The 15,050-nt window shown below is 52.4% G+C and overlaps 8 protein-coding genes across 8 annotated transcripts; 5 read left to right on the top strand and 3 right to left on the bottom strand.

Moving 5' to 3' along the window:
• Nucleotides 1-849: 849 nt before the first annotated feature.
• RHO25_012053 (uncharacterized protein) lies at nucleotides 850-1,599 on the top strand (the record flags this gene model as incomplete). The annotated part of the gene is made up of 1 exon (XM_023603457.1): nucleotides 850-1,599. One exon carries the CDS (start codon nucleotides 850-852, stop codon nucleotides 1,597-1,599), a length of 750 nt encoding a protein of 249 aa, XP_023454739.1.
• Nucleotides 1,600-2,215: 616 nt separating this feature from the next.
• RHO25_012052 (uncharacterized protein) lies at nucleotides 2,216-3,288 on the top strand (the record flags this gene model as incomplete). The annotated part of the gene is made up of 3 exons (XM_023603456.2): nucleotides 2,216-2,455; nucleotides 2,515-2,610; nucleotides 2,662-3,288. The coding sequence occupies 3 exons, from the start codon at nucleotides 2,216-2,218 to the stop codon at nucleotides 3,286-3,288; spliced, it is 963 nt and encodes a 320-aa protein (XP_023454738.1).
• A 1,234-nt stretch (nucleotides 3,289-4,522) lies between these two features.
• RHO25_012051 (uncharacterized protein) lies at nucleotides 4,523-6,261 on the top strand (the record flags this gene model as incomplete). The annotated part of the gene is made up of 3 exons (XM_023603455.2): nucleotides 4,523-4,798; nucleotides 4,845-6,063; nucleotides 6,116-6,261. 3 exons carry the CDS (start codon nucleotides 4,523-4,525, stop codon nucleotides 6,259-6,261), a joined length of 1,641 nt encoding a protein of 546 aa, XP_023454737.1.
• Nucleotides 6,262-6,278: 17 nt separating this feature from the next.
• On the bottom strand, nucleotides 6,279-6,914 carry RHO25_012050 (uncharacterized protein; the record flags this gene model as incomplete). Its single annotated transcript, XM_023603454.1, has 2 exons — nucleotides 6,279-6,596; nucleotides 6,648-6,914. The coding sequence occupies 2 exons, from the start codon at nucleotides 6,912-6,914 to the stop codon at nucleotides 6,279-6,281; spliced, it is 585 nt and encodes a 194-aa protein (XP_023454736.1).
• A 528-nt stretch (nucleotides 6,915-7,442) lies between these two features.
• RHO25_012049 (uncharacterized protein) lies at nucleotides 7,443-9,183 on the top strand (the record flags this gene model as incomplete). Its single annotated transcript, XM_023603453.2, has 4 exons — nucleotides 7,443-7,533; nucleotides 7,598-7,907; nucleotides 7,962-8,277; nucleotides 8,329-9,183. 4 exons carry the CDS (start codon nucleotides 7,443-7,445, stop codon nucleotides 9,181-9,183), a joined length of 1,572 nt encoding a protein of 523 aa, XP_023454438.1.
• Nucleotides 9,184-9,218: 35 nt separating this feature from the next.
• Nucleotides 9,219-10,794, bottom strand: RHO25_012048 (uncharacterized protein; the record flags this gene model as incomplete). Its single annotated transcript, XM_023603452.2, has 2 exons — nucleotides 9,219-10,654; nucleotides 10,731-10,794. The coding sequence occupies 2 exons, from the start codon at nucleotides 10,792-10,794 to the stop codon at nucleotides 9,219-9,221; spliced, it is 1,500 nt and encodes a 499-aa protein (XP_023454437.1).
• Nucleotides 10,795-11,884: 1,090 nt separating this feature from the next.
• Nucleotides 11,885-12,612, top strand: RHO25_012047 (uncharacterized protein; the record flags this gene model as incomplete). Its single annotated transcript, XM_023603451.1, has 3 exons — nucleotides 11,885-12,043; nucleotides 12,111-12,308; nucleotides 12,388-12,612. 3 exons carry the CDS (start codon nucleotides 11,885-11,887, stop codon nucleotides 12,610-12,612), a joined length of 582 nt encoding a protein of 193 aa, XP_023454537.1.
• Nucleotides 12,613-13,031: 419 nt separating this feature from the next.
• On the bottom strand, nucleotides 13,032-14,300 carry RHO25_012046 (uncharacterized protein; the record flags this gene model as incomplete). Its single annotated transcript, XM_023603450.2, has 1 exon — nucleotides 13,032-14,300. The coding sequence occupies one exon, from the start codon at nucleotides 14,298-14,300 to the stop codon at nucleotides 13,032-13,034; it is 1,269 nt and encodes a 422-aa protein (XP_023454538.1).
• Between the last annotated feature and the right edge of the window lie 750 nt (nucleotides 14,301-15,050).

The following is a 15,050-nucleotide window of genomic DNA, read 5'->3' as shown; positions in this document are numbered from 1 at the left end:
TTCTCCGCACAACGACCCTCGTCAGGAGCAGAATCTCAGACCTCGTGTGTGCAATACTGTACCAACATTAGAAGCGCCAGGGTAGTGTGCCTCCCCGATATCTCAACCAGAGAGACCTGAGATTACCGTCAAAATTGTCAATATGACAACGTCTTCGGAGCTCGCGACGCGTTGGCATGTTTGCAGCGAGTGGCGTCTCGCCAAGACAGAGCTCAAATTCCGACAAATGTTCTATCAGATTATGAATAAATCCTGCTCGAATTCAAGATGCGGTGCATGGCGTTCAACCGATGAGATACATGCTCGTTGGCTAACCTAATTGTTTCCAAATTCCTGCATGTCATGCTCAAGGTCCTTGCTTCAGATCAGGTGTTCGACGCTTTGCGTTACTGAGCCGCCGTTGTCGACTCAAGTACGATCAATCAGCCTACCTCTGGATTCATTTTCCAAGTTGAATCAGATCTTGACCATGCATTTGACAGCTCTCCAGTTGAATTGTGCATTGTGCTCATCTGCATCGAAACCTCGATATAGCCTTTGCAATGGGGTTCAGGTCTTATTGTGCCGGCGAGAGCCATTCGCATCGCCTCGATGTTTGTGTCCGAATGTATTTGTATACAAACAGTCTTACCAAATTATTTCCTTCGTTGGACTGCTCCACATGAAGATGTGATGTTCTGCGCTCTTCTGGACGCGCCGCTTAAAGCGCTCATTCACCCGAGCAATCGCTTGATTTAAAGAGACTGCTCTTTCCGCTTTTGGTTTGTCAGCTCTTCCTCTCCGGCAACACGGCGACGTTGCCGACACAGCAGCTCGAAGGACTTTCACTGATACACCGACAAGCACAGCATGCCTGGCATTTCTCTGGAGCTCGAGTTGTTCGGCGAGGAGTCGCCCGACGAAGAGGCTCCCGACGAGAGCTCTCCAAAAGCTGCCAAGAGCGGCCTGACAGTCGCTAGTGATGAGCCTCAAACGGTCACGGAGGACGCCAAATTATTGGCTAGCACATCCAAAAAGAGGAAGCATGAAGAGGGGTCCGACACATCCGATTCGAAAGGCTCTCCCAGAGATGAGCACGACGTGAGACCTCCGAAATGGGCTCCTTTCCAAGTCAGCGATGATCCCAACAAGATTCGACAGACCAATACCGGCAAGGACATTCCGACGAACGCTCAACTCATAAGGGCTTACACCACCGACACGGTAGAGACCGAGTTCGATGACCACACGCAGCTTCGAGCCTGGCTCAAGATCCAACACCAGCCTTCCCGTGGCAAGTTCGAAGACTTGGCGGTGAGAGTTGGGGAGTACATCAAAGCACATGGCCAAGAGATTGATCATTGGTATGGAACGGTCAAGACGGTCCAGAAGAAGGCGCCGAAGCCTAAGAAGCAGCAGGCCCAGACCAAGGACGATATCCTGGCTGCGGCTCAGAAGGCTTTCGAGGAGGCGAACCGACCGAGTGTACCAACTGGAGGTACGAAGTCAGAGAAGTTCTCAGGTGATACAGCCCGCGAGGCAGCTAAGGGGCATCCGAGGCGCAAGAAAGTCAAGCACGCTCATGTGCCGGAAGGTGATCCAAGCGAGAGACCGCAATGATGGTTCTTCCGCACCAGTTCAACGTCTTGGATGGGCAAATGCGCCGTGAAGGAAGACAGGACGTTTTGCGGCGACGTTCGAAGGGCGAAGAATGCCACGAAGGTAAAGCTTGGGAGTGGTGTTGATCAGCGTGGCCAGACTGTCGTGAAAGGTGAACATGAAACGCCTGGGCAGTGTCCCTCACGGTATGACAGACTATGAACAGTTCAGCAGAGTTCGCGTTTAGTTCACTCAACCATTGTCATGTCCGTATGCCCTGATGTGCCAGCAAATCATTGCTATTCTGCCAACCCCACAACGTGGTCTTCAGTGAATTGTCCATAGAAAAATCATCGCACGTTTTTCCCGAGGATTGGACTTGCTCGCTGCATTGTCACAACCTGAGCGACATGAGTTCTCTTATGATCTAGTCATGCTTGCGCGAGCGATAAACGCCTTCCACTGCTGGCGTGACGCATGTTGGTGTTTCCAGTGATGGAAAGTGCAAGTGAGGTGGAGAGACGTGGGCGACGCGGGCAATGCCAAGACGCGTGTCATTGTCACCCGTCATCTCACGCAACGCGTCTTCCCGGCCTTGCTTGCTGCAAACACGCGCCGTTGGGCGCGCACCGCCAGCATGGCCGTTTCCACCGCGCCCATCGCCCCGCCGGGCATACACTCACCTCACCGAACGGCCGGAAGGCGACCGATGGAGCCCAATGTCAAGAATATCGTCCTGGGCGAGCGGCACATCAGACCTGAATATCCGTCCTTCTACCCAGAAGATTTGGTTGGCGGCAAGAAAACCGAATGGCTCTATGTGTGCCAGTGGTGCTTCAAGTACACCAACGAGCTGTTAAAGTTCAGTGCGCATTGTGTAGGTCATGGGCTGGAGCACTAGAAGCAGAATATGGAAGACAAGCTGATGGCAGGAAGAAAGTGTGTCCCATGAAGGCTGAGCCACCGCATGGCGAAATTGTTTACGAGAAGGATAACTACTCGATACAGAAGCTCGATGGCGAGCAACACAAAGTATCTTTCAGTCGTCGCTGGCCGATGTGCTTTTGCTGACGAATTGCATAGCTCTACTCCCAGAATCTAGGCCTCTTCGCCAAGCTGTTTCTCGAAACCAAGTCGGTCTTCTTCGATGCTTCAACCTTTCTCTATTACACCTTGGTCCTGCACGATCCGTCGAGTAAGAGCAATCCGCAGGGACAAGTCATTGGCTTCTTCTCCAAAGAGAAGATGTCTTGGGACAACAACAATCTCGCCTGCATCGTGGTATTCCCACCTTGGCAGAAGCGCGGGCTTGGTCAAGTACTTATCGCAGCTTCCTATGTTCTGGGGCGAAGAGAAAATCGATTCGGAGGTCCCGAACGTCCCCTCTCCGCCGACGGCAGAAAAAGCTATGTCAAGTACTGGACAGGAGCAGTTGCGAGGGAGGTCTTACTTGGAGGGCACGGTAAGAAGGTGCTGAGCGTGAAAGACTTGGCAGAAAAGACTTGGATCATGCCAGAGGATGTCGTGGTCGCGCTGAAAGAGATGGACGTCTATGAGAAGCGCAAGACGGCGAGCGGGAATATCGTCGTTTCCAAGAGCAAGGTCCGAGCATGGGTGGAGAAACACAAAGTGGGTCTAGAAGCTATCGTGGATGTCGATGCATTTGTGGAGGACAGCGAGAGTGAAGACGAAGAGATGAGTGATGATTGAGCATGACTTCCAGCATGAACAAAGCTCGCTCTAGAGGCCGAAAATGTCTACACCAAGCCGCTGGGCGTGGGTCGCCGCTACTTGACGATGAAAGTTCGCTTCTGCCGCACATGCAGATGGCGCATCATGCATGGTCGATCGAAGTCCAACTGGACAGAACGTGGACTCAGACCGCCGGCTGTCATTGTCACATCTGCAACTTACGCGACCCGGATCCGCCATATATGCTACAGCAGAGCGCGATGATGACTCGCATATGTGGAGGAATACACCCTTTAGCAGTGAAGCTGCGTGACGGACTGTCAGTGAGAGCTCTGAAGGGCGGATTGCAATTCGTGGTCCGTTGTTCACATTCGCGAGAGCGTGGACACTCTCAAGACAGGTCTCCTTACCCCAAAATCTCCCACGCATTCTGGGTGTCCTGGATTGGCCGGCTTCGGGAATGCTTGAAATCTTCTCGAGGTTCACACAATATTGCATTTTCCAATCGGGTATCCGATAGCCATGGCGCCTACTGCAATACTGGTCAATGGAACGTATGCATGCACGTATCAAAACGTCAACAGACTTCCATTTCCAGGATTCATGGTCATTCGGAGAGATCAAACACCCATGACTTGAGCCGAATCAGCAAAGGAGCCCATCGCCACAACATCGATACGACCTTCAACTGCCGACTACTCTCTGCAAGCGACACCTCTTGGGAACGGCTTGTCGGCGGCTTTCGTGTTTTGTTCTGGTCTATACCTCGGTCTCAAAAGTCGCATCAAATATGATTACTTGCCGTGGGTTGGACCCGCAGTCTTGAAGCAGATCCCCCGCAATCAAGATATGCCCTGTCTGCGTAGTGTCAGCCGGCGGCTAGAGGCGAGGGGAGTAGAAGCAGGGTCTGAACATCTGCAACCGCAACAATATCACAAATCAACATATCCGGCAGTTGTCAAAGGCGTGGAACCCACGGAGCCTGGGCTAGATAACCGAGTATTGGAGGTCTCTCTGGTCGAAATGTGGAAGGACTTACTGCTTTAGGCATCGGGACGACAATTAGCGCGCCCGGTGCGCGTTTGTCTGTTTGCCAAGATCACCTCTTACTCTGTTCGACAACGAACATAGCGTACGGCCGGACGCAGCAACCTGTGTATGAATACGACGAGGGACTGCGCATGCCGGTAAGGTAGGTCTTGCACTTCTCTCTGCTCCTTTCGATCCTCCTTAGCGTCTGCGAAGCAACACCATGACTAGGACAATCGACTATCAAGTCATTAGCAAGCAGAAGAGGGAGCAACGCGCCAGCAGGATCCCAAAAGAATGGACGCTGCCTGCACACGTGAAGCTCGGAAATAATGTCCTAGACGTCCCGGCAACTTGTGGTCTGCTCACCGCACGAGAGCTCGAGATTACTGGCGAAAACGACGCTGTGGACATTGTACAGAAGATACGGGCCCGAACCTATACAGCTGAAGAAGTTACGCGCGCGTTTTGCAAGCGCGCAGCCATTGCACAACAAGTGGTACGGATGACTTCCGTCTTTAGCGATGCTTGCTAACAGCACACAGTCTAACTGCTTGACAGAGATTTTCTTCGACGATGCGATCGAACGATCGAAAGAGCTAGACAGAGAACAAAATGCCAACCCTGACGCGCCACTCCGGCCCCTTCATGGCTTGCCAATATCGTTGAAAGATAGCTTCCGCGTTCCTGGATACGATTCCACAGTGGGCATGATCTGCTGGGCGAATTTACCAGACACCACATACTCCGCGCTGCCTCAGCTTCTTGTGGATCTCGGTGCAGTACTGTACTGCAAAACGAACATTCCACAGACAATGATGACAGCAGACTCCGACAACAACGTCTTTGGCCGGACAGTGAACCCAGTGAGCGCGAAGCTCACCGCTGGCGGAAGCAGTGGAGGCGAGGGCGCGCTGATTGCCCTTCGCGGTAGTGTTCTCGGCATCGGAACCGATGTTGCTGGCAGCATCAGAATACCGAGCATATGCAACGGGATCTACGGCCTTCGCACGAGCGCTGGTGTTGTGGCATATGCCGGCCAGCGGTCATCTGTGCCGCCTGGCATGGCAGGAGTCGCCGCTGTAGCTGGTCCAATGGCGATATCGCTCCGGACCTGCGAGTACTTTATGAAGGTCGTGATCGAAGCTGAGCCGTGGAAGTACGACCCCGGCTGCTTACATCTGCCGTGGAACTCCTGCGAGCGCGTGAAGCCGTCGCGTGTCGGAGTTGTTCTCGATGATGGAGCGTTCACGCCATGGCCTCCAGTCCGCCGAACCATGCACGAGTCAATAGCTAAACTTGAGCGCGCAGGCATAGAGGTCGTGCACTTGAACTTGCCCGACGTCCAAGAGGCGATTGAAGTGACGCACAGGATGTATGCACTTGATGGCTGCAAGTTCGTCCAAGCTCGATTGAAGGAAAGCGGCGAGCCTCAAGTCGAATCTGTAAAACGAGTCAACCTTGCAGGGATACCTTCCGCAACTCTTGAAGACTATTTCGAACTGAATGCTGCTCGAAGTCGCATCCAACGGACATACCAAAATCTGTGGCAAGCAAATAAGCTCGATGCTATTCTTATGCCAGGCGCCTCAACCACAGCGACGCCACATGACGAGTGGGGCCCGGTTAATTACACAGCCTTATGGAACTTCTTAGATTACCCGACGGTTATTCTTCCTACAGGGACAGTAACCTATACAGATGCGGCGGATGGTCTGGACAACGCCAAGTACGGCGAGGCAGATCGGAGGAACTATCAGCTTTGTGAGTAACTTGCACAACACATTTTGAGGGCTGAGGACTAATGATTGCATAGATACTGGACCAGACGACTTCCAGAGTGCGGCACTAACCGTACAGCTTGTGGGCATGCAACAGGAGGACCAGCGATTGCTACAAGTCGCAACTATCGTCGATGAAATTCTGAGCCATAGACAGATCGCAGTGCAGAACGGCCATTGATACACAATCTTACTGAGCTATGCCTTTGCTTTAACGCTGATAGCCTTCGCGGGTAGTCCTGGGAAGTTCGTCACTCTATACGCATCGATGATGATCTTTCGATCGTGCATCGACAGGACACCAATAGCCATGATCCCATTGAGCCAATTGTATGGCCCAGGACCTGCATCAAATTGCAGACGTGTGAACCATTCTACATCTGACTGTGTCATCTGGTGCGGTTCTCCTTTAGCAAAGAAGTCATCCTCCCGCGGGGAAAAGATGCCCTTTGAGCGGACATATATGAAATGACCATTATCGGTCTTCAACGTATAGCGTGCATCAAGGCGCATGTACTGCATGTACGATCAGTCTGACACTTTCTCCCTGTAGGACTGACATCTCACCTCTGTGCCTGCAACTTGAGTGCCCCAATCGGCACCACTCATATGTTGTATTGTCGCAGAGATACCGGGTCCCTTGACGCTGCCGCCTTCGATTGGCATGATCACCCTCCGATGAGAACCATCGAACGGCGCTCCCACCGAGTGATTCTCAGCCGCCATGTCGCAGCTTAAACGATAAATAAAGTCCATATGGGGCACTTTCATCGAAATCGGCAGGGGCAGGTAGTCATGACCTGGTGAATCTTGCAGTTTGTGCTCGTCCGTCATGGTGTCTTGTTACGGCTGATCAGTGAGAGTTCGCGGGATTTCTGCTGAACGCCGAACACCCAATTCTACGGTCAATTGGCCAGGAGTCCACATTCACATGGAAGCCCAAACACTCGTAGAAGGAGGGTCAAACGTGTGTGTCAACTGTATCCCGTAGTCGCCGACTTGTCGAAGTTCGTTGCGTGTGTGCGGAACGGGAAGGCTAACGGTCAACAGAGTTCGACGGACTGGGATTTGACTCTGAGGGCTTTGTCTTCGAACTTCCCATCCCGATCCACGAGATCTTGTACAAGCAAGAGCGACTCTTCGTGAGGAGACGTCGGTTGCAGCTGCTCTGAGGGCCTGAGCACGATCTGCCGGACTTGACTCAGCGCAGTGACGAAGCGTGATGACCTTGGTTGTTTAAATCGCCCAACCCCCGCCAATCTTGCACAGGGGTCTGCACAACGCGAGGCCTTCGAGCGCTAAGTCGCGGCTTCCACGCAAGAAGGCATCCCGCATGTTGCTCACCAACACTCCATCGACGGCATGTTTGCTAGTTTTGCTTTGAGTCCTGATGGCTTGATGTACGCGGCACCCCCACCACGCCTGGCGCGCTCGCACGACGGATGCCTGCCTTGTCCGTAGAGTTCCGTGGTCGAGAAGATTCTGTGCTGACCTCCTTTCGCTGACCGCGTCCGCAGGTAGACGCAAACGCAAGAAATGCGACAAAACGAAGCCGCGCTGCCTGCGATGCATGAACAGCACCAATCGCGATACCTGCGTATGGCCGCAAAAGAAGGACGATGATCGGCGGGATTCAGTCGAGCCTACGCCAGCTGGGTTGGTCGAGATATTCGATGATGAGAACCGGGACCACGTGGACCACACGGCTCCCTGCGCCGCCATCGAGAGCGCCAACGACTGGATCGTGAGGTTGCCAAGCATACAGAGGAATGATCTCGATGCGTTATCACCATGGCAGTTGCCAGAAGCAGTGCTTCGTGTGTCGCCGTAAGCCAGTGCCCGGAGCTCAGATGGACGGCAGTCAGCTGAATACTCGCGCAGCGATCTCTCTGCAACCAAAGTTACGCAAATAACTCTCGCCCTTCAAAGAAAGATGCTATGTCACGAATCTGAATTCGATGGATCAATATTCATGCTTGGGCTGCCTGGCTCGAATGCACATCCGGGATACATTCATGCTTGGACGGCTTGCAGTATGGCAGCAGTAGCGCCACGGACTGCGCATTGGCAGCGACGAGCATTGATGCACCATAGTCAAGCCTGCGTCGAGCTGAGGAAAGGCATTCGTGATTCTGCGGACGACGACGCGTCTGGCGAGTGGATGCGTGCTACGGTGCTCATGCTCTATCTCTTCGAGGTACGTTACCGGTCAAGGGGCAAGCACGCGAAGTATTGACTAGCGTTGTAGAAACAGAGGAGTCGTAAATTCGTGGAGGCTGGACAGAGCTACGATACTGCGGCGATCCATTTGAAGGCGACACATCGACTCTTTGACGAGCGCAAGGGTGTCTATCGGCTGAACACCATCCACGGCTGCATGCTATATGAGGCGTATATAGCGCGGACAGTCGACAATTACCTCTTCCAACCGGACAGCGCACTGCCTCTCGACTACATCACACGATCGATCGATTACCACGAGGAGAATCTCGGAAAACTGGGCATCCCGGTCGAAATAATGACTACTCCGTGGGTTGGACTTTGGGGGCGGAAGTTCACCGACCTCGTCTATCGACTCTCCTGGATCGCCCATCAGATACCACTCGATCAAACAAATACAGAACGTCTTCAGGCCATTGCAGCCCAGCTGAGCAGCAGAGAACTCATAATAGGTGGATCCGCATTTGGCATAGATGAGGCGACTCTCAAGTACTACACAGACGCACGGCTGGCGTACTGGCACGCTTGTTCGTTCTTCGCCGATGCGGTGCTTACCGAGGGATTACGGTTTCCAGTCACCGTATTTCAGCAACATCATGTCCGTGCTGGCATGGAGCTGATGAATGAGCTGACACTCAAAGACCACATCAATTCGCATCTGACGTGGCCACTCGTTGTCCTTGGGTTTGGAGTGGAGGATGTCGATCAGCTGGAACTCCACAAGAGTATGATGGCACGCCTGGGCCCCTCTGCTGGCGAAGAAACAGTGGAAAAGGCAAATCAGATGGTGCAGGCCGTGTTCGAGACGAAGAGGGCTGCGCACGAAGCTGTAAGTGTCGCAGAGTGGATGCGGCTGATAGTATCATTTAATATGTACTCATGATACGACGTTCTAACTCTATTCGCTCATGATCCCTCTCATCCCTTGTCAGTGCCTTCTTCTTTTTTTCCAGTTTGGGCACTGTCAGGAGCTTCCACTAGGCCCCAATCGCCGTGTGCGATTTGATCAGCTTTGTACTTGACCAATAAGCCCACCGCTATGGGTCCGAGTATCGTATTCAGCAAGATGGCCCAGATCGCAGTCAGAAATCCTGCTTGGGTGACATATGGTGTATTATTGTAGCCAATCTCAACAATTAAAAGACCGATCTCCCCTCGAGCGACCATTGCCATACCCAGAAGCAGGCCTGGGTATATGCTTGGCTTCACTCTCGCCGCACGTCCAGCATCCGCACCTTTTTCCACGGACGGCAACTCAGATTTGCCTGTGCTGTCTTTCGAGCTCGAGCATGATGCCCATACCGGCAGCCAGATGCCTACTAGGAACTTTCCCAGCACCATGAGAAGTGTGTACACAACTCCATGCCAGATAGCCTCTCCTGTCCAGAGATCTAAGAACGGGATCGCGAACCCAATGCTTGCGAAGAACAATGGTTCCAGGATATAGACTTGGAAGTCCAAACAGTAGTATTCGAAAGTGTGGATAAAAGTGGGACTCTTGTGCTTCTCCTTCTCTCCTTGCTCTCGGCTGAGAACCACGAACGGGCCGGCTGGATGCCTTGAAGGTAAATATGTCAAGAACGAGCCAGCGAGGAACGCACCGAATAGTATCGAGGTACCGGCATAGGCTGCAATCGAAATGAAAGCCGAAAGCACTAAGATCATGAACACGATGTTGAACAAATGATCAAACACGTGAAAATGCGGTTCAATGAACTTGCGAAACCCAGGCGCAAATACCCATTTCGATAAGACAGGTGTCAAAACCGCCATGAGAATCGATGCGAGTATAGGTCGTCCGATGAGCCAGCCAAGATTGCCTGTACTGCCTCCTAGATCGTGTATCACACTCGACATGACCAGACCAGATACATCATCAAGCACAGCTGCGCTGACGAGGACTGCTCCAACACGTGTCTGACTCAAATCCACGCTCTGCGAAGCTCCCGAAATGACTGCAAATGTCGTCCCGAGACTGGTTGCAGACAATGCTGCGCCGATGATGAAGGTTTCCACGGCGCCATATCCGAAGCCAAGGTATAGCAGTAGATAGCTGAGGCCGATGGGGAGGATTACGCCTGTGGTGGCGCACACTGCGGATAGGGTAAGATTGGCGCGAAGGAGATCCAGACGCGAAGTAAGGCCTCCTTCGAAGATGATGAGGATTAATCCGACGTAGCCGAGATAGATGAACGTTTCTTGCCAGATGTGCTGCAGAATATTCGCCAGAGGTTGGCCGTAGATGATTCCGACGGCGATGGGACCGATGATTCCGGCTCGGATGATTTTCTTGGATATATAGCCAGCGATCCAGAGGAATGTGAAGAAGGATATTATGATGAGGATGTCGACGACTGTGAAAGGGCGAACGATAAAGTTAGCAGGGATGTCTTGGTTGCTACGGTGTGTGACAAGAGTAAATAAACTTACTGCCTGGCTCTTCGTATTGTAAGAAGCGGCCTCCGCCACCACTTTCTGCGCCGCTCTCTGCCATTTGATTATGCTGTGAGAATGGAGGATCACGGCCATCGAAATGGGAGAATGGCTCGATGGAAAATAGCCATTGGTATGTTGTGCCAAATGACGCACATCATTGTAACTAGTTAGAGTTTGCTACGCGGACCCCATATTTTGACGTCACGCTTGATTCTAGCATTGAATGAATTGGGGAAAATTGGTACAGTCAGAACCACAGAGAAGCAACACTATGTAAGAGTTGTCCTGATATTGCCGCAGCACGTGTCAAAGTTCGAAGGCTCATGCTATCTGCAGCGATCCTGTTCACAAGGTCGCGTCATGAGTAGAAAATCCGCCCAACGAACGACATACGCCAATCTTTCATCACCTTTGCACGAAGGGGAAGCACGCTTGTGGCATATATCTCGGTATTCTGCCCTCACTCCGGCGCTCTGGTTTTGCGCGTGAACATCTTGAATCGCAAGAGCAGACAAGCTAGAACTTCGTCACGCTGTTCCCAATTTGATCCTGCACATCGTCATTGCCCAATTGGAGGCCTTGAGAACGTTGAAGGTGAAAAGGACAGCACTTTCGATCAAACACGCCGTGGCCGTTCTCGCATCCTTCTGCTTTCAAATCTAGGTCGCACGAAGTCGACTTTGGCACCACAGACAGCGGATCGTTTGATCCTTCCGGGCTAATTTTGAGCACCGTCCCAGAACTTCTTGCGCGTGCCGAATTGGTACAGGCAGCATTTGTGCAAGCCAAAACCGCCTATGCATGCTTATAGGCAGCACAAATTTCAGCATCCTCTCTGATTTTGCAGGACGTGTGGAGCATAGATTACAAACCAATGTCTCCTAAGGCACCACAATTCGGTGAGAAGTTTCTGCATCAGGCGATCATTGGGAGATGGAGAGTGGTACCGCTCTGAAGCCACGACAGGCAGAAGTAGAATCAAGGCAGAAAGCAAACAATGTAGGAGGTGAGAAGGAAGTACTTATATTCGACATCTTCAGTTGGAGAGCACGCCATTCACGCCCAGTCCGCATCACTTTCACGTGCAAACAACCAAGCTTCTCACCTAGATCCAGATTCCCTCATAAGCTCCATATCCGGCAATAACCATGTCTGCAAGCATAAGCACCTATGACCTCGCTGTCCCAATTCTAGTGAGAAACCTGGAGCTGCTCAACACCATCATCGACAAGGCAATCAAACATGCAGAAGAAAAGGGCAAAGATCCGGAATCATTCCTCGAAGCACATATCATCGATGACATGCTGGTACGTGCGAAGCTGGATAAGCAAAATATCTGATAACAACTTCTCCGGCACAGACTAATATTTGTAGCCGCTCTCCTTCCAACTCCAAACCTGCAACCGCACAGCCCAAGGCATGCTCCCCCTCATAACCAGCCCCGCCATCGAAGCCGATAAAGACCACAAAGATAACATCGAAGAACCCAAAACTCTCGCCGAACACAAGACTCGAATCAACTACACGATCTCCCTTCGGCGATCTCTCAAGAAAGAAGACTTCGTCGAAGCTGTAAGTCCACCTTTACCTCCCATCCTTTCCCTCTCCTCCCCACTCCAATCCGTTTCTTCGCACTCTAACCTCCTCACAGTCCACCGAAACCCGCCTCCCCGTCCCACCTTCGTACCAGTCCTCCTTTCCCGGAGCATCGAAAGGCTACGTTAAGTTCACAGCTTTATCATATTTGCAGAAATATGTCTTACCGACGTTCTTCTTTCATATGGTTACTGCTTATGATATTTTGAGGAAGGAAGGGGTGCCGGTTGGGAAGTTTGATTTTTTGGGAGCGGAGGATTTTGAGGGGTGGGAGATGTAGAAGCCACGGGGATGTAGGATGGTTTGGTGGTGTTCCTTGAGATGGGAAATGGGAAGATGATTTGATGCATACATGGCTTTTCACATTACATAGAGTTTGGAAAGATCTTCTCCTCGTAAGTTTTTCTCGATTCCAAGATTCGTTTTTAAAAGCCTGACGGGATGCAGACAATCGTCGTGATCATCGCCCGGCTATTCACAAACGTCGATTCGTCCGAAGATATTCGTCGATCCCCTTGCCGGCCGCCTGGAACACTTCGGGTAAAGAGCTGTACAGTAAGAGCAGCACACATACACCATGATGCTCAGATGTGAACAGGGTCTTCCTCAAAGCGCAAAGTCCAGCTCAAATAGCTCCACGAGACCTTTCTAACCATGGTCGTTGGTACCGTAAGCCCAGCAATCGTCCGTCATTCCCGATCAGTCACTGCCATCATCGCCCGAATCACCAAAATCTACCAGTCCTTTGGGCTTCCTAGTTGCAGGCTTCAACTCTTCTTCACTGACTTGCTCGCCGCCACTACCCTCATTATCGTCATCGTCTTTGTCCTGGCCCCATTTCTTCGCATACTCCTGCGTAGCTTCGAGCTCAGCAGCAAGCTCCCTCCTCTCTTTGATATCCTTGGCCTTCTCATTACTGTACCGCCCAGTCATGCCGGCTTCTTCCAGCAAGCCTTTGAGGTGCTTGACTTTCGCTTTGGCGGTATCATAGGGTGCCAATTCTTTGAACCACATTTTGCGAATTCCACATTTCACGAGCCAGCCTTGAAGACGTTTGATCTCCTCTTCGCCCGGGCTCAGGCCTTCGTTTGCGGCCTTCTTGGATTTTGTGGCTTTGGCGGTAGTCTTCGACTTGGTTTTTGGCTCTGGACTTGTCTTCTTTTGGCGTTTTCGCTTGGGCGGCTCGTCAATCAGCACCGACATGTCGCTCTCATCGTCTTCGGGGGCCGCAGCTTTGCCGTTGGTATCCGGCTTGTCCTCGTCTGGCGGATCGGAAAGATCACTGCCGTCTTCGGCCTGCTCCGTTGTTGCCTTCACCTCTTTCTTGTCTTCCGTCTTGGCCGCAGGCTTTGGAGAATCGTGCTTGATATCCACATCCGACGCCTCGCTGTCCTCGACGACCTTCTCGGCAGCCTTCTTGACTGGCTTGCGTTTGACCGGTACCTTCTTTGTCTCTACCTCTGCCTCAGAATCATCATCGCTGACAGCCTTTGCACGTTTCTTCGGAGCCTTTCTCTTGGCTTGTGGTTTCTTCACTGGAGTAGCTTCGGAAAAGTCATCATCTTCATCGCTGGGTGTCACCTGAGCTTCTGATTCTTCATCATCTAAGTCATCCTCAGATTCCTGCTTGCGCGCCTTCTTCGTGGGCCGCTTTTTCTGCTCGGGAGCCTCGTCTGACTTGCGTTTCCTCCCAGCTTTCGGGGCCGGCTTTGGTGCTGGCTTTTTCGGCTTCTCTGGGGACGGCTCGTCAACAGCGAGCTCGACGATTTCTTTGCTTCGCGCCTTCCAGGTCGGATCGTGCTTGAAGAAGCCTGCTTCCAGTCCCAATTCTTGCTCGGCAGCTATCCGAGCTTTGTTCACTGTGAAGGCATCCTCCTTCATGCCGATGCGCGTGACTCGCTTCAAGCATGCTTCGATCTGATCATCGGATGGCCGTGCAGCTGCCGTGGACAGCTCGGAGTCGGACATGATTGTGGTGTAGCAGTGTGAAGGTGCATGGGACTGCCGTTCATCTCAGCACGACACGACGCGCGATGTTGATGTGCATGGCTAGCGCGTCGTGGGGCAGCCACATCCGAGTCGCCGGAAGTCAAAGTGAGCCGCGCTGCAAACAAGCACAGGCGAAGGGAAGTTTGATGCGACAGCAACTGGCAGTGTCCCAGAATTTGCTGCAGTGCATGCCGCTCACTCATACTGGCATATGACTTGCCTCATCAGCGATTTCACATGCGCGACGCTCGGATCTCTCGCGTGATGGTCGACGGAGGTCTGGTTTCGTCTTCATGATTGTGGACTGACGTATCCGACACCCCTGCTGCAGAATCAGTTCCGACCTTGGAAAGTTCACGAAGTGTCAAGTCACCGCTGCAGTCAATCCTACACAATTGCTGCAAGTGAACGCTTGCTGCCAGCACGGGACAAAGGCCTCGACCTTCACTTCAACTTCACGCGCTCGAACCCGCTTTCCGCACTCCCACCGGCCACCGCCCAAAACTCCGGCTCATCGACGGCAAGCGCGTTCTGCTGAAACCCACGCCGAAGCTTGATCACTCGAGCCACGTTCAGCTTCCATCACCAACCACATCCGATCAACGGTCGCCAGTGATATCACTGAGGTCACCGGGCTCGTGCGCGCCAACGGTCTTGTCCACCCAACGACACACCGCACCAACGCCTTCCACGCTTGACCAACTTCGCCCATTTATCGTTTGTAGGACC

Source organism: Cercospora beticola, chromosome 8 (genome assembly GCF_033473495.1).
Source record: "Cercospora beticola chromosome 8, complete sequence".
Taxonomy (NCBI): domain Eukaryota; kingdom Fungi; phylum Ascomycota; class Dothideomycetes; order Mycosphaerellales; family Mycosphaerellaceae; genus Cercospora; species Cercospora beticola.
Note: the sequence above shows the minus strand (reverse complement) of the source record. Positions and strands in the feature narration are given on the sequence as shown.